The sequence below is a fragment of the Mirounga leonina genome, unplaced genomic scaffold, assembly GCF_011800145.1.
Source record: "Mirounga leonina isolate KUSES-001 unplaced genomic scaffold, KU_Mleo_1.0 Mir_97, whole genome shotgun sequence".
NCBI classification, from domain to species: domain Eukaryota; kingdom Metazoa; phylum Chordata; class Mammalia; order Carnivora; family Phocidae; genus Mirounga; species Mirounga leonina.
The window spans coordinates 7,561,303-7,588,459 of NW_023270889.1; the positions used below are offsets into that span (position 1 = coordinate 7,561,303).

The 27,157-nt window shown below is 42.5% G+C and overlaps 1 protein-coding gene and 1 long non-coding RNA gene across 6 annotated transcripts in view; one reads left to right on the forward strand and one right to left on the reverse strand.

The window, feature by feature from the left end:
* The window catches only part of LOC118006551 (serine/threonine-protein kinase NIM1), a 60,692-nt gene that overhangs the window by 26,751 nt on the left and 6,784 nt on the right, over positions 1-27,157 (forward strand). For 4 of the 5 annotated variants that reach the window (XM_034999257.1, XM_034999260.1, XM_034999259.1 and 1 more), the window contains one exon: positions 15,798-16,780. In XM_034999257.1, the coding sequence (XP_034855148.1) occupies positions 16,489-16,780 (292 nt within the window). In that variant the 5' untranslated portion in view covers positions 15,798-16,488. Of the gene's footprint in view, positions 1-15,797; positions 16,781-27,157 lie in introns of those variants that run through there. The other variant, XM_034999261.1, reaches the window with a different exon arrangement.
* On the reverse strand, positions 23,521-26,888 carry LOC118006552. The gene is made up of 3 exons (XR_004678111.1): positions 26,432-26,888; positions 25,738-25,787; positions 23,521-25,280 (listed from the first exon to the last, which is right to left on the reverse strand). It is a non-coding gene; the product is annotated as an uncharacterized LOC118006552 (long non-coding RNA).

A 27,157-nucleotide genomic window follows, 5' to 3' on the forward strand; every position in this document is an offset into this window, starting at 1 on the left:
CCCAGAAATTTTTAGTTCTGATGAAGTCAAATTTACCAATTTTTTTCTCTTTTATGGTTTGTGGTTTTCGTATCTAGTCCAAAACCTTGCCCTACTTCAGGGTCCAGAATATATTCTCTTATGTATACTTCCAGAAACTTTATGGTCCTAGGTTTTATGTTTAGGTCAATGATCCATCTCAAATTCATTTTTGGTTATGGTGTAGGATAAAAGTCAAGATTCAACTTTTATTTGCACAGATATCCAGTTGATCCAGCACCATTTGTTTAAAAAAAAAAAAAAAGTGTTCCCTCTCTCCATTGAATTGGCTTGGTGCCTTGGTGGAAAAACAATTTACCATGTATATGTAGGTCAATCTCTAGACCCTTTATTTTGATCTATTGGTCTATCCTTACATACTTTCTTGATTACTATGGCTTTCATGAATATAGTCCAACTAAGTCAAACACAATCACTATCCTTATGGGTTTACAATCTGATGAGATAAACAGTCTGATGTAGAAGTCGTAATTGTACGAAAAGGTGAAGCAACCCACAGTGCTAGCCACAGATGTTGGAAGTGCAAAGGAGAACTCCAGCTGGTTTAGGGTGAGGTGGGTAGGGAAGCTTCCTGAAAGAGGTGACACTTAAAGTGGACCTTAAAGGATCAGTAGGAGTTTGCAGAAGGTGGAGGCAGGCCTGCTGCCCTCCAGCAAGAGTGAGGGGGCTGGTGTGGCTGAAGTGCAGTGGAATGAAAGGGAGACTAGAGGAGATGATGCCAGAGGGAAGACCACCTTGGGCAGAGCTTGGAAGAACATTTTAAGGGTCTTGGCTTTTATTCTGAGGAAGAAGAGAAGCCATCAAAAGGTTTTGAGTAGAGTAGTAATATGGTCTGACATCTTTTAGAAGGATCTTCCTAGATGCGCTGTTTGAGACAGACCATGTTGGGGGTTGGCACGGGGCAAGTAAAGTCAGAAGCTCTGAGACGAGCTATAAAGACCGTTACTATAATCCAATTAAACCTGATGTGGCTTGGACTCAGTGGTCATAATGGGATGATTGTGATTTGGGTAAAATGGGATAAAGTGACTGTGTTGTGGACATATTTTGAAGGTAGAGCCAATAGGATTTGCTGACAGATTGAACACGAGATATAAGGTAAAAAGAAGAATCAAGGGGTTTGGCTTTAGCTGGAAGGATGTGTTGTCATTTACCAATCTGTGATCATTTACCAAGGTGTGAAAGAAGCACATTTGGAGAAGAAATCAGAAGCTTGTTTTTTCTACTTTAGAGTAAATATGAGAGATTACCACCCAAAATACAAGCAATTTCCCCTACAGAGGAAGTAACTGGAGGATGCAGTAGAGATAGTCATATTGTGTATTGTCAAGCCCAATGTGAGCAGCACTGTTCTCGGTGATGGAGGCATGATGCCCTGCACATGGATTCTGCTCCCAAGGAGAGTTTGTGAGAAAGCTTGACTCACACAAAGTGAAAAAATCTTGGAAGTCAAGGACCAGTTAAGGAGATGCAGGTCTCCTTAGTAGCGGCACAGGAAGAAGTAGTCAAAGAATGCTTCTAGAAGGAAATGGGAAGGGAGCCATCTTCACAGGATGGGGAAAACTTAGAGGAAAAAGGGCAAAATTGTGGGAAGAAGCAGGAGCCACTCAGGACACAGATATTCTTGGCCTAGCTGGAAGAGTTGTTGGAAGGATTTTTTTAATTGGTTAAAAAATTAGTTCTTGGTACATAGTAGACATTTGATAAAGGCCAGCCAATAATATTTATCGTATTGGGGGGAAGAGAAGGCGATTCTACTGTGTGTAAAACTCTCCTGAGTCCAGCCCCACCCCGCTGTCAACACCTACTCCTTTGATGCCCTTTGCCCTTTCTCCTTTCCTGGGTTGTCTTGTAATAATTCTATTGGAAAACCTTCAAATTGGGCTTTCTAAACTGTTTGTGAGGGGAAAAGAGTTGAGCTACAATATTTCAGCATGTCCATGTCGGCTTATGGATTTTTAATAATCTCATTCATGTGAATGTTACAAAGGTCCAGAAGGGGGCAATGTGACACTTGAACTTCAAGAGGGTTTATTTTCACAGATGCTTTGGAATTCATCCGATATTGTTAAAATCAAGAACCTTAGGTCAGGGAATGATTCTGTAGACCTCACAGGGTCCATTACTCTCACTTGCCAGTAAAGAAACTGAATCCCAGAGAGGGGAAGGGATTTGCTTCAGGTCACACAGGTATTTAGTGGGAAGGTCTAGACCCTAACCTCATTCTAACCCTAAGTCTTTATACTTACAGCTATAAAGCAAAACAAATTCTATCAAGTTAAATACAAACAAAACTTCAACCAATGAAATTTAGATTAACAATATCACCTGAAAAGTATGGATGATATTTTTCTGTTGAAATTAATTTGTTCCTCAAAAGTAACTTATTATGGTGCTTTTAAAAAAATGACATAGTTATTCGTATCACATCTTAGTTTCTTTCATATGACCAGGCCTCAATAAATATTTGTGAATTTTCTTTGTATGAAGGTATAAATAATTTGAAATATTTTGATATATCAGAAAACCATTATCTGAAGTCTCTGCAATTTTTATTCTCTCCTTGACCCAAGTACTTTCTCTCTATGGATATATACACTTCTCATTTTTAAAGTGATTACACATGTTATAAGACTTTCAAATAATATGGAAACATAGGGAATAAGAAATGAAACAAGTTCATTTTGTAAACACTATAAATATTGTATAACGTCAGGTTGTAAAAATATTAGGTTCTTTAACAGAGGTCAAAACAATGGAGGCTTAAAGAAGGTAGAATCTTAATTCTCTCACAACAAATCTACAAGTAAGAAATCCCAGGCTGATATGGTGGCTGCACAGCGAGGGGGGCCAGGTTCCTCCTCTCTTGTGGCTCTGCCATTCTCAATGCATGTCTTCCATCTTGGTCTAAGATGGCTATTTCCATCTACACCACCATATCCATATTCCAGCCAACAAGAAGAAGGGAAAAAAGAAGAGGAGGATGACATGCTTTTTCCCTTTTAAATGCACAGTCTGGAATTGCATTTGTCATGTTTGCTCACAGCTGATGACCAGAACTCAGGCACATGGCTAAACTGAACCAGAAGGGAGACTGGGAACTACATCATCAGCGAGATAACATGGTGCCCAGATAAAACTTTTCTGTTGTAGAATAATGGCTTTCAAATCTGGTTATGCAGCACAATCACCCGGGAAACTTAAAAACGGACCAAAAAAAACCCAACAACAAAACCAAAAACAGACAAAAAAATTATGCCTTCTCCTAAGATCACTGAAATCAGAATCTTTGGCAGCAGGGCCTAGGCTTCTGCATTTTAAAAAAGTTTGGTGGTGATTTTGATGTGGGCTGGGGCTAAGAATCAGTGCTATGAGAAAGGGAAAGAAAGAAAAAAGAAAGAAAGAAAGAAAGAAAGAAAGAAAGAAAGAAAGAAAGAAAGAAAGAAAAAAAGAAAGAAAGAGAAAGAAAAAGGAAGGAAGGGAGAAAGGAAGGAAGGGAGAGAGAGAGAGAAAGAAAAAGAAAGAAGGAAGGAAGGAAGGAAAGAGAAAGAAAGAAAAAGAAAGAAAGGGAAGGAAGGAAAGAAGGGAGGGAAGGAAAGGGAACAGATAGAGGGGGTACAAATAACAGCCTCTACTACAATCCTCTTCACTACTCCCAACTCTGCACCACCCACTCCCTGTCTCCATCCCTGCCAGGTTGTCATCCACTAGTTCAATCTATATTCTTCCAGACCTTTTTCAGTGAATACACAAATGGACACATAAATGCATATGTGCGTGTCCAAACACCCAGTAGTGACTCTCCAATTTCTATATGTATGTGTCTTGGGATAGTAATCTTACCAGAAAAGGTGTCAGCCTCTGTGTTTTTTTGCATGGAAGTTTACATTAATTTAAGAAAACATGAGTATCAGAGAATGGGGGAATCTGATGGGAGAATTTGGGGTGCTGGGAGAGCAGAAGCCTACCTGAACCACCTGTTGGCTCAGTCTCCACAAGCACCCCGTATGGAATCATTTATCTTTTGCCAGTAGTTTAGAATGCCATGTCTATTACATGGGAAATTTCCATAATCCACAAGATCTTTTTTTTTTTTAATTCTCTATTCTGTTCATTCAGATTGCCATTGTATGCTGACATGAGCTCACTTTTTCATGTTTGATGACTTCTGTCCTGTTCCCTGTCATCACTACCCTTACTTACCTCTACTACTGGGTAAATATTTAAGAACTGTCAGTGTGAAGGGATCACTGAGGTATGGGAGGCTCGTCATCAAGGTTCCAAATCCACCTGAACCTTTTATATGGTAAAAGTAAGAGCTTTTGTTCTGGAACACTGTTCTCCCTTTCCCTGACCCTCGCCCTCCAGCCTCCTGTCAGGCTAACTTTCTTGAGTTCTGCTCAAATAGAAAAGGACAATGTTTTCCTATTTCTCCTGAGGCCAACACTCAAACATTATTCCCTGCTTCCTAGTGAACATACTATATCAGAGTTGAAGAAAGTTCTAAGGCAGCAAAAGAGCAGTTTCTGCTTTGACTTGCAAATATTTTTAGACCCCTAAAAATAAATGAGCTGCAAATAGGCATGAACGTTCCCACACTGTGTTTCCTAAATTCATTATTTCTGAGGAGACAAAACATTTTGTTTTTCTGCTCAGGGCCACCTGCTTGTGAGTCAATCCATGATTCCATCCTGCACCTTAAGGCTATTCCTTATCCATCCTGTACCTTAATGTCATTTCTTATTTGTTTAGAGGCTGGCATAGTTCCTCAGAGGAGATGGGAAGATTTGTGTTTTGGAAATGAATTACAGATGAGATTAAAATCTTTACGGGGAAGGCCTTGGGTTTCTGCTATGGAGCATGACAGCATTCTCTTCCTTATGTGTGTGAAATTCCTGGTTCTACATGTTACAAGCCTTACTTACACAATCTTCATCCTCATGGAGCTAATAGTCAAGAAATCAAAGGCAACTTCCTTTTTCTTTTGACTTAAATACGTATTTCCATTTTTAAAATAATTTTATTTTTTTCATCGTGATAAGTGTACTCTTGAATCTCCCTCTATTTCCCCCATCTCCCCACCTACCTCCCCTCTGGTCATCATCAGTTTGTCCTCTGTAGTTAAGAGTCTGTTTCTTGGTTTGTCTCTTTTCTGTTTTTTCCCCTTTGCTTGTTTTGTTTCTTAAATTCCACATATGGGTGAAATCATATGGTATTTGTCTTTCTCTGACTTATTTCACTTAGCGTTATACTCTCTAACTCCTTCCATGTCATTGCAAATGGCAAGATTTCCTTATTTTTTATGGCTGAATAATATTCATATACATATTCAATAATATGGCTGAATGATGGATTATTCAGTGAATTATATTTTATATTCCACATCTTCTTTATCCATTCATCTGTCAATGGACACTTGGGCTGCTTCCATAATTTGGGTGTTGTAAATAATGTCACAATAAACATGGAGTGCATGTATCCCTTTGAATTAGTGGTTTTTTGTTTTAGGGTGTTTTTTTTTTTTTTTTTTTTGTATTTTTGGATAAATACCCACTAGTGCAATTTCTGGATTATAGGGTAGTTCTATTTTTAGCTTTTTTGAGGAACCTACATACTGTTTTCCACAGTGGCAGCCCCAGTTTGCATTCCCACCAACAGTGCACAAGAATGTGCTTTCTCCACATCCTCCACTTATTGTTTCTTGTGTTTCTGATTTTAGCCATTCTGACAGGTGTGAGGTGATATCTCATTGTGGTTTTGATTTGCATTTCCCTGATGAGTAATGTTGAGCATCTTTCCATGTGTCTGTTGGCAAAAGCAACTTGAACTCTAGTCAGGCTTAGTTTTGTTTTTTGTGTTTGTTTTGATCTATGCAAAGGAGATGACAATACCCCACATCACAGGACTGTCATGTCATGTCATGTTATTCATCCATCCATCCATTTATCACTGTTGTAAAATATCTAACATTTTAAAATTACAAATATATATTTGTGATCTAATAAATTTTAACAATCCTTTTAAAAATAGCATTATAGAAAATTTTAAACAGATACCAAAATGGTACAAAGAATGTTATAAACTTCCATGTGCTCATCACCCAGCTTCAAAAATGATCAATTCATGGCCAATCTTGTTTCATTTAAATCTCCATTATTCCCTCCACTCCTGGTTATTTTGAAGCACATCCCAAACGTATCATTTCATCTAACAATTATTTTTTCTGGAACTTTGTTTTTATTTAGTTGACTTAGAGTGGACACACAGTGTTACATTAGTTTCAGTTGTACAACATAGTGATTCAACAAGTCTATACCTTATGTTATGCTCACCACGAGTCTAGCTACCATCTGTCACTATTCATTTTTACAATACTATTGACTATATTTCCTATGCTGTACCTTTTATCCGTGTGACTTATTCATTCTATATCTGGAAGCCTGTATCTCCCACTCCCTTTCACCCCTTTTCCCATCCCTCCACCTCTCTCCCCTCTGGCAACCATCAATTTGTTCTCCATATTTGTGGGTCTGTTTCTGCTTTTTGTTTATTTGTTTTGTTTTTTGGATTCCACATATAAGTGAAATCGTAAGGCATTTGTCTTTCTCTGTCAGACTTATTTCACTTCACATTATACCCTCTAGGTCCATCCATATTGTTGCAAATGGCAAGATCTCATTCTTTTTTATGGCTTAGTGATTTTTATGGCTTAATAATTGTATATATAAACCACATTTTTATCCATTCATTTATTGATGGACACTTGGGTTGCTTCCATATCTTGACTACTGGAAATAACACTCCAATAAACATTGGGGATGCATATATCTTTTTGAATTAGTGTTTTTGTTTCCTTTGGGTAAATACCTAGTAGTGGAATTACTGGATCATACGGTATTTCTGTTTTTAGGGGAACCTCCATATATTGTTTTCCACAGTGGCTGCACCATCCTTACCATCCTACCAATAGTGCATGAGGGTTCCTTTTTCTTCAACTCCTCGCCAGTATTTTTGTCCTTTTGATTTTAGCCATTGTGACAGGTGTAAAATGATATCTCATTGTGGTTTTCATTGGCATTTCCCTGATGATTAATGATGTTGGGCATCTTTTCATGTGCCGGTTGGCCATCTGTATGTCTTCTTTGGAAAAATGTCTATTCAGGTCCCCTGCCGATTTTTAAACAGATTATTTGTGGGTTTTTTTCCCTGTTGGATTGTATAAGATCTTTATATACTTTGGATATTAACCCCTTATCATTTATATCACTTGTAAATATCTTCTCCCATTCAGTAGGTTGACTTTCTGTTTTGTTGATGGTTTCTTTCACTGTGCAAAAGCTTTTTATTTTTGCTTTTGTTTCCCTTGCCTCAGGAGACATATTTAGAAAAATGTTGCTAAGGCCAATGTCAAAGAAGTTACCCCTATGTTTTCTTCTAGGAGTTTTATGGTTTCAGGTCTCACATTTAGGTCTTTAATCCATTTTGAGATTATTTTTGTACTTGGTGTAAAAAAGTGGTCCTGTTTCTCATCTAACAATCTTTTTTTTTTTTAAGATATTTATTTATTTATTTATTTATTTATTTGACAGAGAGAGAGAGACAGTGAGAGAGGGAATACAAGCAGGGGGAGTGGGAGAGAGAGAAGCAGGCTTCCTGCTGAGCAGGGAGCCTGATGTGGGACTCAATCCCAGGACCCTGGGGTCATGACCTGAGTCGAAGGCAGACGCTTAACGACTGAGCCACTCAGGCGTCCCTAACAATCATTTTTAAAGATTAATGTTTGATCCCACTTAAAGCTTTTAAACTGTATCTATAATTTAGTTCATTTCCTTTTAAAGTATTTTATTTGATTAACAAAATACTTCCAAAATACTAATTTTTATAAATATGATGATTTATACATATAAACAGGGTAAACCTTACATTTTCTTAAATACATTCCTATGCTATTTATGAACAATAAAATTTCAACTCAAAACCATAAATCTAAACCAATTATTCAATTCTTCACTTAAAATTAGAATCACCAAGCTTTTTGTTATTTATTCTGTTAACTTTTCTTCACATTGCAAGTACATAAAATACTAACTCCATACATCATCAAAACAAAAGTATTAATACTATGAGATTTGAGTCTCTTAAACATTTCTGGTTTTGATGATAACTCTTCCCAAGGTTAAAAGATACTTCATCACTAAGTAACTATGTCATTCTAGATGTCACAGAAGTAGGCATCTCCCAGCCAGCCTGCCACATTTGTGGATAAACTCAACTAAATCCGTTTTTTGCTTGTTTGTTTGTTTCATTCTATACTGAATAGTTTTACTAATTTTATTCTTGGGACCCAAATTCCTACAGGTATTTAATGGATAGTTGAGTATTTTATAGCTTTGTCTAACTCTGAGGGCAGAGTTGTAAGAAAAATACCAATGACATGGCGTGTCTGGGTGGCTCAGTTGGTTAAGCATCTGCCTTTGGCTCAGGTCATGATCCCAGGGTCCTGGGATCGAGCCTCACGTCGGGCTCTCTGCTCAGCGGGAGCCTACTTCTCCCTCTCCCTGCCACTCCCCCGCTGCTTGTACTCTATCTTTCTGTCTGTCAAATAAATAAATAAAATCTTCAAAAAAAAGAGAAAAGAAAAATGCTAACAACAAAAAGATATTCTGTGAGAATGAATTAGATAGTTAAATAAGCTTCAAGAACACTGAATCAAACAAGCAAATGAACAAAACAGATTATGTGTGTGTGTGTGTTTTAAATACAAGACTGTAAAGTACTAATGCAGATAGCTGAGTGGTATCATATGTGTCACTCCCAGGTGACCTTGACTGTGGACCTTTGGATGACCCTCCCCTTTTCTTCTGGTGATGTTTCTAGAAAACCTAGAGCAGACTCAGCAAATTGACAACCTGAATGCCAAATCTCGCCTGATGGTTCAGTTTTCCTTGGCCACAGAGTATTTTTAAAAAATTTAATCCACCATTTAAAAATTGAGAGCGTTCACCAAAATTCTTGATTTCCAGCTGCTTTTAAACAAAAGTCCAGGTGAAAATAAGCCCGCATTCTAGCATAACTACTCTGGCTGGAACTGAATGTGGGCTTCTTCATCATGCTTGGGATAGGCACTAAGCAAGGTTTGGGCATTACACTAAGCCCCATAGAACACCTGCTTGGTCCTCTAGGTATTTGAGTCTGTGACCTTGATGGTTGAGGTTGACCTTGATGGCTGAGGGAATCTCACGTGTGGTAGAACTCCATGTGGGGAGAGCTGATGTAGTAAGTTCGTCAGACTAGGTGGACTGAGCATGGATGGTGGATGTTAAGTGGAATGGGGGAGACCTGGGCTGAGTGGCTGGTAAAGTAGCCTGTAAGATCAAGCAGGGTGAGAGGTACTGTTAGGAACAACACTGCTCTTCATCCCTAGGGCACACCCAGTTCCCATTGATTTTTCATTTGCTTCAAAATTTCCCAATGGCCCCCCATGAAGATCTTGACATGTGTGTTGAGAAATAAAGAGCTCAGGCCAAAAGCTAAGGCAATACAAATGATTTTTAAGTGGTAAAATATATTTTTAAATGAAACCTATTTCCTCAAGATCCTCCCTGAGGGTGCACCGTGCCTGAAAAGGGATTAAATGGGATTTGTCTATCATTGGATCCTGTGCCACACAGAGAAAACCCAGCTTTTCCTCTAAGCAAACCAGTGCCTCTCCTTGCCGGCCAATGAAAAGGTTGTCTGAAAGCCTTGTGCAGAAGTTTTGTAATTTAAACTCAGACAAAGAGAACAAAGGCCAGACGGTTTTCTTTGATATACTCTTCCCAGTGGGTTGCAAGTCAAGAGAATGAATTACTAAGTAAGTTCTGTTTTCTTTAATCTTATTTAATGCGTTGCTATTCAGCAACAGTAAGCTAATAATTAAAGACCGGTCTGCCTCCTCCAGGAGCTTTGATCTACAGTGATGTGACTCCATGTTTTTGGCTGGTTGGGTTTCTAAACTCTCATTTATGTCCATAAAAATTGGTCAAAATCAAAAGGGCAAAAGGTAAAGCCCCCAACAAATGCATCTGAGAAAAGGGTGATTTCATCTGCAGTTAGGTATGTCACTATTTCCATCATTTGCATATTTTCAGCATGATGTAACTTGATGTTTTGGAACACTCCTAGAAAGTAATCTGAAAATAAGCTATTTATAGCAACCCCACAACCTATAACCAGGATTTCTATTTCCAAACATCTAAGAAAAGTCTTTAGGGGAAAAAATTATGTAAAATAAAAACAGTATTCATTATACACTTACCCAAATGGTATTTATCTTTCCAGTAGATTTTTTTTCTTCTATTTTTTTATTCTATTGGAATATCTGAGAATCTGGAGTTTTCCCTTATTCATTACTATTTTTGAAATTTCTGAAATTTGTTGGCAATTCAAGTACAATAGGAACCATGTCTTACTTTACTGGGGATACAATAGTGCAACTCTAGAAATTCTAATAATTAGATGTTAGATTTCCTGAGTTGATTACCTAATTTTCTTTTTTTCTCTATTGTTCATGTCTTCTAGATTTTTTTTTTAACAAATCTTCAATTGAATTATTTAATTTCACTTTCGAAAAGAGCTCTTTTTGGTTCTCTGAGGGTTTGTGTTTGTTTCTTTTAGCATTTTGTCCTGTTTTTTATAGATGCAATATCTTTTCTTTGGTCTTCTGCTTCCTGCATTGCTCTGTTTCACGTTCCTTTTGGTTTTTGTTGTTTTGATTGAGGATGGTTTCTTTCTTTCATTTTGGAGCCTTTCCTCGGGTATCTGGTGCTTCTCGACTGGACATTCATTCAAAGCAGAAGGCACTAAAATCTGATTGGAAGCCCCCTGCCTGCAAGTGAACCGGGGCACCAGGTGGTCAGGCAGCTTTTGTGTTGAAGAATCTGCAAATACTGGTTTCAGGAGATCTTTCCTCTTGAGCTATTTAGTTTATCCAAAAGAGGAATCCAGGGCACCTGGCTGGTGACTCTTGATCTCAGAGTCATGAGTTTGAGCCCCACGTTGGGGATAGAGTTTACTTAATAAAAAAAAAAGAAAGAGAGGAAGGAAGGAAGGAAGGAAGGAAGGAAGGAAGGAAGGAAGGAAGGAAGGAAGGAAGGAAAAGAGAAAGAGAAAGAGAAAGAAAAAGAAAAGAAAGAAAAGAGGAATCCCCTACCTGGAAGATTCTCCACGTGTTTCTCTCCATTCTGGAAACTCAGAGTGCGGGGGTACGGAGAGAAGAGGATGGGGGACCCCACAACTCGGAATCTGACTGAACCCTCTGTCCTGGGCCTTGCACTCCTGAGCTGGGCTGTGGGTGGGAGGAGAAGGTAACAAGCTGGCTTTGAAAAAGGGCTGGGGATCTTAACTGCTCCACATTTCAAACAATTCCCGTGTGTTTTGGTCTGCTTCATTCCTCCAAACGTGGAGGCACTTGGTCTCTCAGAGTTTGAAGTCTTTCTAGTGTTCAGAAAGGTGAATCTCGGTGGCATGTCAACGAGATAGACGTTGCAGTTTTTGTCACTGTCTTTGCCAAGTTACTCACTGCTCCTCAATTTGCTTTCCAACCCCATAGAAACATGTTGACATCTCACATCGGCTGCTCTCCTGTCTCTTATTCTCTTTGTCCTTGTGAGTTTATCCCCTTTTTCCTCCTATTCCTATTGTGGTTTTTGGAAGGAAGTAGAAATAAATGAAAGTATAAAATTTTCTGTATTTAATCAGAATTCCTAATTATGTTTTGACTTTAAAAAGCAATCCATTAGATATTAGAGAATTAGGTGTAGTAATTTCTCTGCATAACCAAAATAAAGCAAACTTATTGTGTAAGATGACAACACATTACATATTTTTAATTGTTTTCTTTTTTAAGTGTAAATACATGCACATGGGAAAAATGTAAATCAGGTAAAAGAGTAAATAGTGAGAAGTACACCTTTCTCTCACTTTGGACCCCAGCCCAGTCCTTTTCCTCAGATGCAGGTCCTTAGGGGTGCCTTCCTCTCTCTCTCGCTCCTGACATCACATATTCTACTGATCTCTTCACAGTACTTGTTGGATGTTGTAACTCATTCTTTTCCGCAAGTGCATAGCAATCCATTATATACAGATGGTCGTTTATTTAACCAGTTCCCTACTGATGGTCACATAACACAATTTCTAGTTTTTGCTGCAAAGCAATGCAGTAGTGTATATCAATCTAGCAATCCTTATATTAGAAATAGGTATATTTTTGTGCAGCGTGCATAAGTTAACTCTAGAAGTGGTATTACTGAGGCAAATGGTACGTACGCTTGCGCTTTCCTAGTTACAGCCCAATCGCCCTCCAAGCATTTGTACCACTTTATACTCTCAGTAGCAATGAATGAGAGTCCCTGTTTCCCCAAAGCCTCTCTCGCCGGTGCTTTATCAAAAACATTTTTGTAGGGGGGCCCGGGAAGGCTCAGTCGGTTAAGGATCTGCCTTCAGCTCAGGTCATGATCCCAGGGCCTGGGATCGAGCCCCCGCATTGGGCTCCTTGCTCAGTGGGGAGCCTGCTTCTCCTTCTGCTGCTCTCCCTGCTTGTGCTCTCTCTCTCTCTCTCTCTCTCTGTCAAATAAATAAAACCTTGAAAAAAAAGTTTTCATAGTTTCCAAATTTATTGGTAAAAAATCTAATTTCAGTGTAGTTTTATGTGCATTTCTTTGGTTGTAAGTGAGGCTGAGCATCTTTGTCTATATTATAGACCCATTTGTATATTCTGTGAAATGTCTGCTTATGTTCTTTATCATTTTGGGGGGAGATATTGGTATTTTTCTAATCAATTTGTAAAAATCATTCATCTAAAAATCAGACCTTTGTCTATCATATATGTTGGCAAGCTTTTCCAGTTTGTCATTTAATTTGCTTTAAAATTTGGGGCACCTGGGTGGCTCAGTCAGTTAAGTGTCCAACTCTTGATCTCAGCTCAGGTCTTGATCTCAGGGCCGTGAGTTCAAGCCCCACACTGGGCTCCACACTGGGCATGGAGCCTACTTAAAAAATAATAATAATTTGCCTTATTTGTTTATGCTACCTTTTGGCAAACAAAGTTATCATTTTATGTAGTCAAATCTAATGTTTTCTTTTATGGCCTTCTCTGAGATCATAAAAATTTTTTTTTTAATTTTTTCTAGTATTTTATGGTTTCATTTGTTTTACATTTACTCAGGTGACCTATTTGGAATTTGTTTTGGAGTAGGATGAGTTAGGGGTTCAAAATTTTTCTAGTTGGCTTGCTACATGTTTCAGCAAGTTGCAATTCATCCTCAATACAAATCCACCCCATTTTCAAAATTGCAAAAACGTCTTTTATCTGATCTTAACAGAAGATTAACTATCTCCTTAGCCATTAAGGCAAGACAGTTGGTTTCAAGGCCATTGTGTAAGAAATTTAATTTGCAGGTAGAGGGTATGCAATGCAAGATAAAGCCTGACACTTGACAATCGTGCCTGACCCTCTGTGTCAAATTAGGAGGAGAGAGGGGAGGAATTCCTGGGGGCGCCTGAAGTTAATCTGGGTAGCAAGTCTAAACCCCAACTGTAAATCCCCGGCTTGAATGGAGTTCAAGAAACAGAGCCCAAATCAGGAGCACCTGGGACCCAGGAAAGCAGAAAAGTCCTGGCCAAGCATGGGGAGTCAGAGCAGGCTCCAGGAGGCATGGGTGAGGTGCGGGTCTTGGGGAGAGCCGATCCTTTGGAAGGAGCAGAAATGGGGGAGACTTTGCATTTCTAAGCAGCCCCAGTAACAACTCCCAGTGCTGCGATGGTGGAATTCTGACTAAGCTTTCACCTCCACAAGAAGGTGGGCCAGGAATCCTAACAGCCAGTAGAAGGTACCTCTGGCCTTGGAAATATGGACTGAAATAAGCTTTCTGAGATAATTCAAGTAAATGTTGGGACAGCGTGATTAGTTTATAAATAAAAATATTTACCTCTACTAAATCATACTCAAATGTAATGGCCGATAAGTTGGTAAATTAATTCATCCCTTCTTCATCGAACATTTATCAGCTAACTGTGCTGAGCTCTGGGAGAGAGAAGAAGAAGGTGCAGGTCCTTGCCCTCCGGGTGCTTATCCAGTTGGGGTACAAGTAGGTGAGCTGCAGAGACAGCATGGTGGTGAGGTGTCTCAGAGAGAGGCCCAGGAAGGACACAGAGCCAAGAAGTTCTTCATGGAGCCTGCTGGAACATGAGATGCTCAATCACTGCTTCCTGTCTAAAATCCTTGCTCTTTTTATATAGGTAAAGCTGCAGAATTATAATGTTATAATTAATGTTACTCCACTTCTCATCTGTGTGGTAACTGCCAGGGATCTGAGGAAATGTAGGGCCACTTGATCTTCATAGAGATTCTTAATCTGAGGATGGGTTTCAAAGGGTCTGTAAACCCCTTAAAATTGGATGCAAATTATGTGTGCATGCTTTTTATTTCTAGGGGATTGGGTCATAGATTCCATGAGAATCTCAAAGGAGCACGTGACCCCAGAAAACTTAAGAACCAGTGACTAGATTTTCCTCAACTTAATTAAGGATCTTTTATCTTAAGAACATCTTTTAAAACATCCTAATCAGACTCTAACCTAGAGATGTGTGTGGTTACTAATACCTGGTCCCTTTTAAACCTTTATCCCTTACCCTTCTTCCAGCTTCCTGCCTCCCTGTCCCAAAAGAGGAACAGAGCTGGGTGGCAGTTTACTCTTTCCTGTCCTTATCTTATTTGGCAACCCCATATTTAACCACAATAATAATATAAGCAACTCTGTACTTAATTGTAATAATGTGATATCATCAAACAGAATTCAGAATTCACATTTCCAAGGTAATCTCTCGTGTTCACTCGGGTTTTGGTTCAGAATGCTCAAGTCCAAAAAATCAAGTTCAACACACCTTCTTTATGTAGAACATTGGGCTCCATGCTGAGGGAGGGAGGAGGGGAGCAAAACATACAGATGAATTAAACCCAGTGCCCACTTTCATGGATATAAGGCATTTTAGAAAATGTACAAAGGGCAGTGGGAATTCAGAAAGTGATTATTTTTTACTGGAGGGTGCAGTAGAAAAAGTCATGAAGATGTTCCTGCTGGACAGTATTTCTTCACTGAGGATGCCATAGGCTTTAGCCCTCCAGCAACACTACCCTCGGTTTCTGCACCTTCAGAATGACCTCTCAGGCCTGGAGGCTAACACCTGATCAGAAATACCCAGAAAATAGGCCTAGGAGAAAAATTAGCCTTTGTTATCAAATAGCACATAGAGAGTGGGAGCAACCAATATAGGAAAAATTGTACAAGAACATACAGTGTAACAGGAAATATAACACATTGTTATTTGAATCAATGTAAGAATTTTTGAAAACTGATATTAATAGGAAATCTTTATCATCATTAGTGCCATATTATTATTTTAAAAGTCTGGCTTTAAAGCAATTCAAGGCAATGTGCATATTTTCCTAAATATCAAGAAACAGAAAAATAGTTTTGCTAAAAATATTTACAGGCTGTGAGGGCTTTTCTAAAATGTAGATTGAGGAGTGTGGGGGGGGTATACATTTTCTTCTTAGTAAATCATATATAATCAAGCATTTACTACTGAGAATCATAACTGAAATTTGTGTAGTGGTTTTTTTTTTTTAGATCGATGCTTACAAGGCAGTTTCATTTCATTATAAATCTTGTACCGTACATTAGCGTAGGCTAATAAAATTTCTTATTCTCTGTTCTTAGGATGAATCAGCACCTGCCAAATTTTTGAGACAGCTCACGGCTTAGAGGAAGGCTCATCTAAATAAAGGCCGGCTAAAGTGACATTGCAGGGACTTAATCCTTCTCTGGTAGCCGTGTGACCAGAAGGCTGATTTGCAAGTTTCTTCTTTCCTGGGGTCCAGATCATTGGGTCCCTGGGGCCTGTGACTCGCCAGGAGGAGAAGTGCAAAATGAAGGAGGTGGGAGCCGAAGGCCAGCAGCAAGGACCTGGGGGCCTCCCTGGGGCTCTCACACACCAGAGTGGAAGATTCTCGGGCCATCAAAGGAAATAGCAAACTGGAGCCTTTGTCCTGGGACGCGGTCACCTACCACAGAGCATTTGACCGCATGGGCAGCCAGAAGGTTCCGGGAGCCCGATCAGGGAAGTGGTTATGGTAACTGGATGTGTGTGTGCTGGGACAGTGAGAGCTGGGCAGTGCACTGTGAAGGAAGGTGCGAAATGTCTGCAGTGAGGGGAGCAGCTCTTGGCTTGGCTGGGCAAGCTCTGCCCGCCTGTTCGCCTCCGCCCTCCTCTCCCTGAAGCCACGAGACTACGTGGCTCCGGCAGGCCCTAACGCCCCGCACCCATGCCCTGGGCCCTTGGTGCTGCTCCTCACGCGGCCTTCCATCGGTGCCTCTCGGCCGAGACGGAGATGTGAGCCTGTGGTGGACGATGACTGCGGTGTACGCGAATGGAGGCGGCCTGGTGACACCCCACTATGCCAGGTGGGATCGGCGGGAGAGCGTGGAAAGCGGCGGTCCGGGGGAGCGCTGCAAGGACGAAGAGGAGGGGCAGCCCCGTCAGCTGACACCCTTTGAGAAGCTGACACAGGACATGTCCCAGGATGAGAAGGTGGTGAGAGAGATCACGTTGGGGAAACGGATTGGCTTCTACCGAATCCGAGGGGAAATTGGAAGTGGGAACTTTTCCCAAGTCAAGCTCGGGATTCACTCCCTAACCAAAGGTAGGATCTGACCTTCCAGGATCATCTCCCGTGGTATTGGGAGCTGGTCTGGGGAAGGGGTTAGGAGGCCAGGGCCAGGGCAGCAGGTGAAGCGACATCACCGAGGCCCTGAGGGTCACACACCTTCCATTGTTCCCTCAGTTGATTTTCACAGGAACACTGTGAGGTCAGTATCTTTATTTCCATTTACAGATAAGAAAAAACTGAGATCCAAAGAAGTTAAATATAGTGTCGGCAGTTCAATCTTGAAAGATTTTAACTCTAAAAACTCTCCTATTGTACCATGTGGATGAACTCACTCAACGTTGAGGGGACCCTGTCCTCTCCAGTTTAGGCCTTGGAGAACTGGAGTGGGGTGTGGCTGGTTCCCAGGCAACTCGTCTTCCAAGTCCTTATTTTTTTTTTTTAAGATTTTATTTATTTATTTGACAGAGACAGCGAGAGAGGGAATACAAGCAGGGGGAGGGGCAAAGGGAGAAGCAGGTTCCCCGCGGAGCAGAGAGCCCGATAGGGGGCTCGATCCCAGGACCCTGGGATCATGACCTGACCCGAAGCCAGATGCTTAACGACTGAACCACCCAGGCACCCCCCAAGTCCTTAGTTATAACCTCTGTCGCCACTGTCAGTGGATAGCAGGGTTCAGGCCCCCCTCCTTACTCAAGGCTGCTACTTCTGTTATATTTGGGGAAAAGGCTTTGGATCTCAGGACCTTCTCTGCTCTGGTCTACTCTGTACTACTTCTCATTGTTGCTTGGCTCCTTGCTTCTACCAAAGACCCATGCTGGCTTGGCTCCGGACACTCTGGACCCCAGACCAGCAGCACCCACCACTCTGCCCTCAGGCTGGAACTATGCAGAGAGCCCAGCAGCCCTTTGCTGGCCCAGCCCAGTGTGGGCACTTCCCCATGTCACCTGAAACTTAGCTGAAGCCTGGAGATGATCATTAGGGAGTGTAAGGCAGGAAAAGAACACTTGCAACTTGGTATAATTTACCAACTTCCTAAAACCCACAGACTCCCCTGTCCCTGCAAGTTTTGTACCGACATTTTCTCACCTTGGCCCCAGCCTGCTACCATAAATCCAGGGCCGCTTTTTTTTTTTTTTTTAAGATTTTATTTATTTATTTGACAGAGAGAGACACAGCGAGAGAGGGAACACAAGCAGGGGGAGTGGGAGAGGGAGAAGCAGGCTCTCCACTGAGCAGGGAGCTGGACGTGGGGCTCGATGCCAGGACTCTGGGATCATGACCCAAGCCGAAGGCAGATGCTTTAACGACTGAGCCACCCAGGCGCCCCTGGGGCTGCTCTTTTATATTAGAGTTGTTGTTTGTTTTCTTTTCTCCTCTGACCCCCAATCCCAACCCTATATTCGGCCCCTACATAAGAAGCACCCTCACATACACACACATGTGCACACATATTCCCAGGTCACTGGAGCTCCAAGTCTCCTTCCATCTTGCTCAGAGCCCAAGTGTCTCGGTCCACACGTCCTCACGTCTCGGCTGCTCACCTGACTTGCTCTGGTAAATGCCAGTACTTCTGGGAGCCTCTGCTTCCTCACGTACAGAATGCAGCCAGGGACCGTGCTGACTCTACCCACAGAGGTAGATCTAGTGCTGTAACGCGAATCTGATTGGGACCCGTGGTCTGGAGCAAGAATGAAAGATGGAGCTAAGACACAGGGAGAGGAGGAGCATGTTCAGGAAGGGGAGAGGAGAAGGTGGGTAAAGACAAACCGGGAGAGGAGCCCCGAAAGGAGAGCGTGTCCAGTGCAGCAGAGAGGCTGCGAGGCGAAAGTCCGAGCGAACGCCGCCAAGTGGCCAACTTGGAGCTGTTTCCCGAGTGTGGGTTCAGGTGTTGGATTCCAGTGGTGAGGAGGCAGCATGCGGCAGTGCGGAGAACAGGCACTTCAGAATCGGGCAAATTGTTCCAGATCCTGCTTCAGTCTCTTACTGGGCACTTACTCTGTGGTCCCTCGTTGCCTCAGCCATAAAATAGAGATAATGATTCTTTTCTTAGAATTGCTGGGAAAATCAGAAATGACATGCAAAGTACATGGCACAGAGAAACCATCATTGGTACAACTCGATTTTTTTACTTAAATAAACTTACTTCAAAAGGAAATGTAATATTATTTAAATAATGAAAAACCAATGTCACTTGCTATGAATAGAAGGTAATGGTAAAAAACCGGTAGAATGGAAACAAATGTAAAAGTTTTATTATTTATTTATGTATTTTCCCGGTTTTATTGAGACATAATTGACATGTAACATTGGATAGGTTAAGATATGCATCATAGTGATTTTCTATCTGTATATATTGCAAAATGATTACTGTAATGAGGTTACTTAAAACATCTGTCACCTCACAGAGTTAGAATTTTTGTGTGTATGGTGAGAACTTCTAAGATTGATTCTTGCTAATTAGAAACTTTCAAGAAGTTGTCAAGGAAAATGGCCAAGTAACAGAAGTAAAACATACCAACAACCAATCTGAGACTTTCTCTTTGCCTTACTTAGGAGAATTAAAGAATAACTCAAACGGGGATGATGTTTTTATGCTGTGATTCAGTTTCCCTGCATGAAAATCATTCCGTGCCCCATGAGTGTTACAGGCTCCACTTTGGGAAACACTGACCTCAGCTAGTCCTCCCGCCTTGCAGAATTAGCGTGGGTTCATCTTGCAGCCTCCTTTCTGCCAGTCCTTCTCCCTGTTCAGGGTCTCAGTGACAGCTGTGTCTTTAAGTAGCAGAAGGGCATGCAATAAATATTGTGGAAAGATCCTAGCTTTGGAATCAGAGAGGCCTGGGTGGAGCTTCCTATTCTTTTTATCTCTTGCTGCGCGACACCGAACAAGTGACCTTATCATTCTGTGCCTCAATTTCTTCATGAATAAAATTTAAACATGCAATGTATTGATATCTACCATATGCTTAGACAGGGCACACAGTAAATATTGATTAAATGCTATTATTAATCTGATTTCAGAAAAGTCTAGGTTCTTTGGGCCTGCTGAGTCACCCATCATTGGGTTCATGGAACAGAAGCCTACGCAAATTAGCTCACGTGGAAAGCGGGGGCAGAGTGAGTGGCAAGATCGTGCTCTCTCCATCTCCTCTTTCTCTGGGGCCTCACGGTTTTTCATTTCTACTTCCCTTGATGAAAGTGTTCCATCTTCAGACTTCATTCTGCAGAGCGGCTTTCTCTGTGTAGCTGTCACAAGACTCCTGGCCAGGAATGGTGGTTGCCGGTCCCATGTCTACATGGTCTCCTGGCGTTATTACCCTTCTCCTTACCGCTAGTTTTATTCTGGGCCAGCTCCCATTTTAAAGAGAGAGAATGTGATTGCTCCCCAGCCAACCAATGACAGGCTACCAATAAGAGGCCTCCGCTGAGTTCAAGGGCATGCCCACGTCAGGTCAGCAGCAGCCTCTAGGGTCACGCGTCCCACAGCCGTGTCAGCAGAGCCTGAGGTCCCAACCAGTGTCTCTGGGAGGGGAGAGTAGCAGAGAGCACAGCAAATCGACGGACACGTCCGCCGTGGAGACAATAACAGGCTGAGCAGAGAGATCACAAGCCAGGAGCAAGCAAGCGGCTTGAGTCTGGAGACAGGCTGTTCAGTGAGGAGGGCAGAAGAAAGATGAGCAACAACAACAGAGATTTATGTAGTGACTTCCTGCTCGAATGCCACAGGCTTCTCATCTGCAGTATTGCAAATTAACTGAATCCTAGCTCCCTGAGTTCCAGAGAACATGGCCTTTTCCTGCTGTGCAAACTGGGTGTGTTGGTGGCCTCACCCACATGCACTCCTCACAGCTGACATGCCACAGCGTAGCCCCACTGTCAAAGGTTGAGCGTCACCCTCTGGGTATGGGACACGTGCAGAAAAGGGGAGGGAGGCCCAAAGCACAGGCGGTGGGGAAAATCAGGTCAACGAGCACGTTTAAGCAACAGAAAATGCAAGGGCGGGTCACTGAGCAACAGAGAAATGCAGCCTGTGCCTCACTTGTGGGCCCATCCCGTAAAGGCCTGGTCCTAGAGCTGCACCCCACCTCTCTTCTGCGGTTCTGCCTTTGGTGAGCCCCTAATTAGGAAGGCGCAGGAAGGTGACAAAGCAGCTGAGAAGGGCGCAGGGGGGAGCCCAGATGCAAACGGTTGTGAGGGCTCAGGAGAGAGAGGGGGTGCTCAGGTAGTGGGAGGTGGAGTCCCGGACTGGGAGACTTGGCTGAGAGAAGGAGGGGGGACATTTGACCACCTTGAGCTGACTGGGATGGAAAGATAGATGCCACATACCTCCAAAATCTTCACTTCTGAAAGGGGAACGAGAGTGAAGTGGCTTAGTGAGCGGCTTAGAAAGCCATCCTGGGCATTTCAAATAGCTGTCCCACTGCCCGGCCACATCAGATGGTGTCATGTGACAGAGCTTGTATAAATATGGTCCCCATTCAAAGCCAGCTGGCCCAGAATTGTCATCAGGTTGTCTAGGAAATGTGGACAGCCTAGATGAGACAGTGGAGGGGTTCCCAGGAGAGCAGAGGGTTTGGGTGCCGGGAGCAGCTCCCAGGATGGTAGTTTTTAAAGGGCCCCAGCTGTTCTGGATGGATCTCTAGAAAGAAGGCTCCAGGAGAGGCCCCTGTCGGCTGGAGTTTATTTTTATAGCTACCAGCTCAGATTCCCCTGGGCCTTGCAAGCTGATAGGGCAGCTATGAGTCCCCTTTTAAGCTGATTAGAAATTTCTCAAAAGAGATGATGCACTCAGCTTCTGAATATTTTATGTTCCATCTGTTGTCCCAAACAAAAGTAAATGAGGCTTCGGGTGCCTGTCCCTTTCTCTGTTGCTGTCCTTCCTTGCCTCTTCTTCCCTGGTCTTCCTGTCTGTCACTCTAGTCTCACATTTCTAGAACCCTTCTTTTCTCTCAATTTACTTAGTTCATTCATGCCCCCGCCACCTTCCTTTTTAAAAATACAATAAACTCTCCTGGACCCATATTTTGTTCTGGGCCTTACAGAGATGAGTAAGATACAGTTCTAGCCTGTTAAGAACTCACAGTAGGTCACGGAGACAGGATATAATTGGCAGGTGCTGCCACAGAGTAAGGCCAAAGGGTGTGCTCCGCTGTGCCTGAGGGCAGAAGGAAAGGGTCGCTGAGCAGGACAGGCTTATAGTAGGTCTTGAGGTTTATGAAGGGCATGGAGCTATGAGCCAGGGAGGGGAGTCTTTGGAGATTTAAAATGAATTAAGCAGGGGGACACAGAGAGTGATGCAGGCAGGGACTAGATCATGGAGAGTCTTCTTGCATATTTGGGGTTTGTCATTTAGGTACTGGGGAGCCACTGAAGAGCTTTAAGCAAGCAATTTATACAGGTGATTTATATGAGTTTTCAGTGAGGAAAGCAAATTGAAGTTGGGGTGTGACAAAAGTCAGAGTAGTCAGAAAAAATATTAGTCTAATGGTCCAGATGAATGATGATGTCCATCTCAACTAAAGAAGCGACAGACGAGCACCAGGATGGCTCAGTTGGTTGAGCGTCTGACTATTGATTTTGGTTCAGGTCATGATCTTGGGGTCGTGGGATTGAACCCTGTGTTGGGTTTCATGGGCATCTGGGAGTCTGCTTGAGATTCTCTCTCTCCCTCAGCCCCTCCCCCTGTTCTCCCTCTCTCTCTCTCTCAAATAAGTAAATCTTAAAAAAAAAAAAAAGATTTGTTCACCCCACAAAAAAATGTTTTTTAAAAAGAAGTGACAGAAAGGATGGAGAAAAGGGGATGCATTTGAGAAATATTTCAGAATATTGGAAAACCCTGTGGTGAATTGCATGGGTAAGAGCAGGGAAGGAGAAAAGGTATTGAAGGTGACCCCCAGGTTTCCCGCTTTAACGACTCAGCAGTGAAGAGTGACTGTAGGAGAAGAAACGGATTTGAGAGTAAAGATTTGGAAGCACTGACTTGGAGGAACATGAAGGTCATGGAGTCCAACAGCCACCTTGGAGCCCAAAAGAAATATGAATGGGAAATAAAGCTTTGGGGCTTAACAAATCCAGGGGAGAGTGAAAATATTGGGTGTTCTGGTCACAGTCTCCTTGGTGTCACTGCAGCATTTTGATCCTTAGAATTTCCCCACATGGGTTATAAATAATAACTATTCAACAAATATTTGGGGAATTAGTATAGAACTTCTTGTGAAAACCCAGAAGTGGCAGGGAAGAGATTTTCGAGGGAGCGTTGCATGGCAGTATTCTCTGGTAGGTCCTCTGTGCTGTCCTCTCCTGGCGGACAGGACTGGGGACTAACTCAGTCTTGAGTCAAGCTTCATAGAGAAGGCCCACAGACTTTAAAGTAGTAATATCTTCTTTGAACAACATTCATTAAAACAGCAATTAAAGCTTGTTTTCTTATTTTAAAAATGGTTACTTAGTGGCTTTGGTGAATCCATCCTAAAAATAAGTCTAATATTAGAAATACTAGAACTCAAAAATGCTCCTTGTGGTCTTATTTATAGCACAAAGGACTAGAAATCACTGATGTGATCCAACGACATAAGAATGGTCAGGTAAGGGGCGCCTGGGTGGCTCAGTTGGTTAAGCAACTGCCTTCAGCTCAGGTCATGATCCTGGAGTCCCAGGTTCGAGTCCCACATTGGACTCCCTGCTCAGCGGGGAGTCTGCTTCTCCCTCTGATTCTCCCCCTCTCATGTTCTCTGTCTCCCATTCCCTCTCTCAGATAAATAAATAAAAAATCTTTAAAAAAAAAAAAAAAGAATGGTCAGGTAAATAAAAGCATATATGCTGGATGGAAGGTTATACAGCCATTAAAAATCAGGATTTGAAGAGTCTATGGTAACATGGAAGGTGCCTGGAACAAAATAGTAAATGAAAGAGCCAAGTGCCAAATTGAGTTTACTCTGCGACGATAAGACTCACCCTGGGTTCTTGTGGGGCTGGTGAGAACATTCATTCAACAAAGATTTGTTGAGCACCTACCTTGTATGTAACAGATACTCTTCTAAGGACTGGGGATACAGCAATGAACAAAACAGACAACAATCTCTGTCCTATGGCGCTTATTCTAGTGGGGAGAGACAGACAAAAACAAGTCAGGAAAGTATTCACTCTGTTACATAGTGATAAGTGATAAGAAGGAAATCAAGGGGGGCATAGGGAACAGTGAGGGCCACATTTTAGATAAGTTGGCCAGGACAGCCTTACTGAGGGGGCGATTACTGACCTGAAAGAAATACGTTCTCTGGCCACCAATGTAGGGGAGAGTGGTCAGACAGAGGGGACAGCAAGCCTAATGAGGGAGGGTGCCTGTGGTACTCCAGGAATGGTCAGGGGGCTGAGGCCAGGGGACAGCGGTGACCAGATCATGTGGGGTCATTATGTCATAGGAAGGACTCTGGCTTTTCCTCTGAGTGAAACCAGAGCCCTCTGAGGGAGCAGAGAAGTGACATGATCTGGCTTATGCTTTAATAGGATCACCCCGGCAGCTCTGTTGAAAATAGACTGAAGGGGTCAAAGGCAGAAAGAGAGAGATCAGTGAGGAGCCTATTGCAATTATCCAGGCAAGAGAGAACGGTGGCTTGGAGCAGGAAGGCGGCAGTGGGGTGCTGAGAAGTGGCTGGATTCTGGCTGTGTCTAGAAGGTAGAGATAACAGGATCTGCTGACGAATTCAAAGTGGGATGTAAAAGAGGACTCAGATATTCAAAGATTTGTGGTCTAGACAAGCATAAGACTAGAGTGTCCATTTGCTGACATCAGGAAGACCGTAGGAGGGGCAGGTTTGGGGTGGGGGGAGATCAGGAGCACAATATTGAACATGTTCTGTCGTACATGCTTGTTACACATCTATTACACATATATGGCAGGTGCTGTGGGTGTCTCCCCCACACACACATCACGTCTCCTAGCACCTTACCACGTCAGTGCATGCGAGCCTGGCCTCCACGTGCCAGTCTCACCATCTCCTAGCCTCTGGGCTCTCTCTAGCTGCTTGAGCCTGCTCTTCCCGAATGTATGGGAGGCCAGAAATAGATGGGAGTTTATATCCCCCAGAGCAGCCGACACCAATTACTGGCAGTGGTTGATATATAAATACCCCAGTTCTTCTCGTGATATTTAGGCACAGTAACTCTTAGCAGGGCTGACTGGTACTTGCTTGGTAACACACCATTTCCTGGCCATCTTCTCCCATCTCCGTTCCTCATTCTTCTACCTATATTTCCCAGGTTACCTCCTTCGTCCACCTGAATCCCTGCCTCAGGCTCTGCTTCAGGCAGAACCCAAACTAAGACAACTAAGGGGAGAGATCATACAGGCAGACATGTTTATGCATCTGGAATCACTAAGGAAATGATTGTAGGGAAGGAATCCAAGGACGACGCCTTCAGGTAGCCAACATTCAGGGGCTGCAGAGATGAAAAGGATACAGCAAAGGAGCCTTGGAAGTAGGAGAGGCAGGAGAAAAGACAGATACCATGTGATTTCATTGATATGTGGAATCTAAAAACAAAACAAACATTCTTTTTTTTTTTCCCCCAAAACAAACAGATTCTTAAATACAGAGAACACTGGGTACCTGGGTGGCTCAGTCGGTTGAGCATCTGATTCTTGATTTTGGCTCAGGTCATGATCTTAGGGTCATGATCTCAGGGCTGTGCGATCGAGCCCCATGGGCTCTGCGCTCAGCAGGGAGTCTGCTTGAGATTCTTTCCCTCTCCCTCTGCCTCCTCCCCCACTTGCACAATGCACTCTCTCTAAAATAACTCAATCTTTAAAAATAAATACAGAGAACAAACTGGTGGTTGCCAGACATGAGGATGGGGAATGGGTAAAATAGGTGAAGGGGATTAAGAGCTACAAACTTCCAATTATAAAATAAATAAGTCATGAAGAGGAAAAGCACAGCATAGGCATATAGTCAATGATATCGTAATAATGTTGTATGGTGACTACTTACCGAGGTGAGCATTAAGTCATGTGTGGAACTTGAATCACTGTGTGGTCCACCTGAAACGAATATAACATCATATTCAACTACGCTTCAATAATAAAAAGAACAAAAGAGAGCTAGGAGAAATGCCAGGAGTGTGTGCTGCCCTAGAAACCAAGTGGTAAAGTTGTTTCAAGGGGGAGGGATAAAGCCTAAGAACTGACCATCAGTTTTAGCAACTTGGAGGTCATTGGTGACCCTGAGTGGTCTCCAAAGTAGGGTCTGCATTCCCTAGGGGATGCCCAAAATGATTCACTGGGTGAGGGAAGGCAATATTAGAATTTCCATCTATATTTATTTGTCATTCTATCTTTTTAATTTCTATGATTATATATATTTAAAATGTATATATTAGTAGTACATGTATACAATTTATATATATATATATATATATGTATTAGAGCAGTGCTCAAAAACATTTTATTGATAAAGAAAGCCAAGCAGAAGGTATATAGACAAATACCTTAAGGTATCAAGGTCTTTCCTGCTTCCGAGACCTTCTCTCCTACACATCCTTACCATTAGAACCTCCCCCATCGCCTCTTCTCTACTTTCCTCTAGCTAACGGTCGGATTCCAGAGAAAGCCTCCAAGTGTCCCCTGACCCCAAACTAGGGGCACACCCCCTTGCTTTATGACCACATTGCCTCCCACACACTTACCCTGTAAGCCTGCTTTGCCAGTGACCTTCCAGATCCACTCTCCTCCTTCATTCTACCCTCTGCCCAGGCTACATCAAGTCTCCTTAGTTCTCTGGGTTCCAGTTGGCTTTGGTCTCTTGCAGGGGACCACAGGAAGGAGAGGGAGGGCCTGATCTCTGTTCTCCCAGCCTCTCACTATAAGGTTGGCTCGGCCTGGCTGTGTGTCTGGAAGGAAGGTCTCAGCTCCTCTCACAGCAAGTTTCTCTACACAGCACTCTGTGTTCTAGTATCTATTTTCTCCCTTTGTCCCTTTGGTCCTATAGACATATTTTGCTTGGTCCACTCTAGGTCTAAAAATTTGAATTTTTGCTGACACTTAGTGATTGGAATATTTGCATAAAAATTCAGATGTCTGTGGCACCTGGGTGGCTCAGATGGTTAAGCGTCTGCCTTTGGCTCAGGTCATGGCCCCAGGGTCCTGGGATCGAGCCCTGCATCGGGCTCCCTGCCTCGAGAAGTCTGCTTCTCCCTCTCCCTCTGCCGTTCCCCCTGCTTGTGCTCTCTCTGTCAAATAAATAAAATCTTAAGAGAAATTTTTTTCAGATGTCTGGCTTCTCTTGAAAAAATCAGATTGGACAACACTGAGTCTACATTCCAAACAGGGACAACTGTCTGGGGTGGAGTTTGCACCTGGCCATGTACTCCTCGGGACTCAGGCATCCCCACCTACTCCCTATTGCCTTAAAA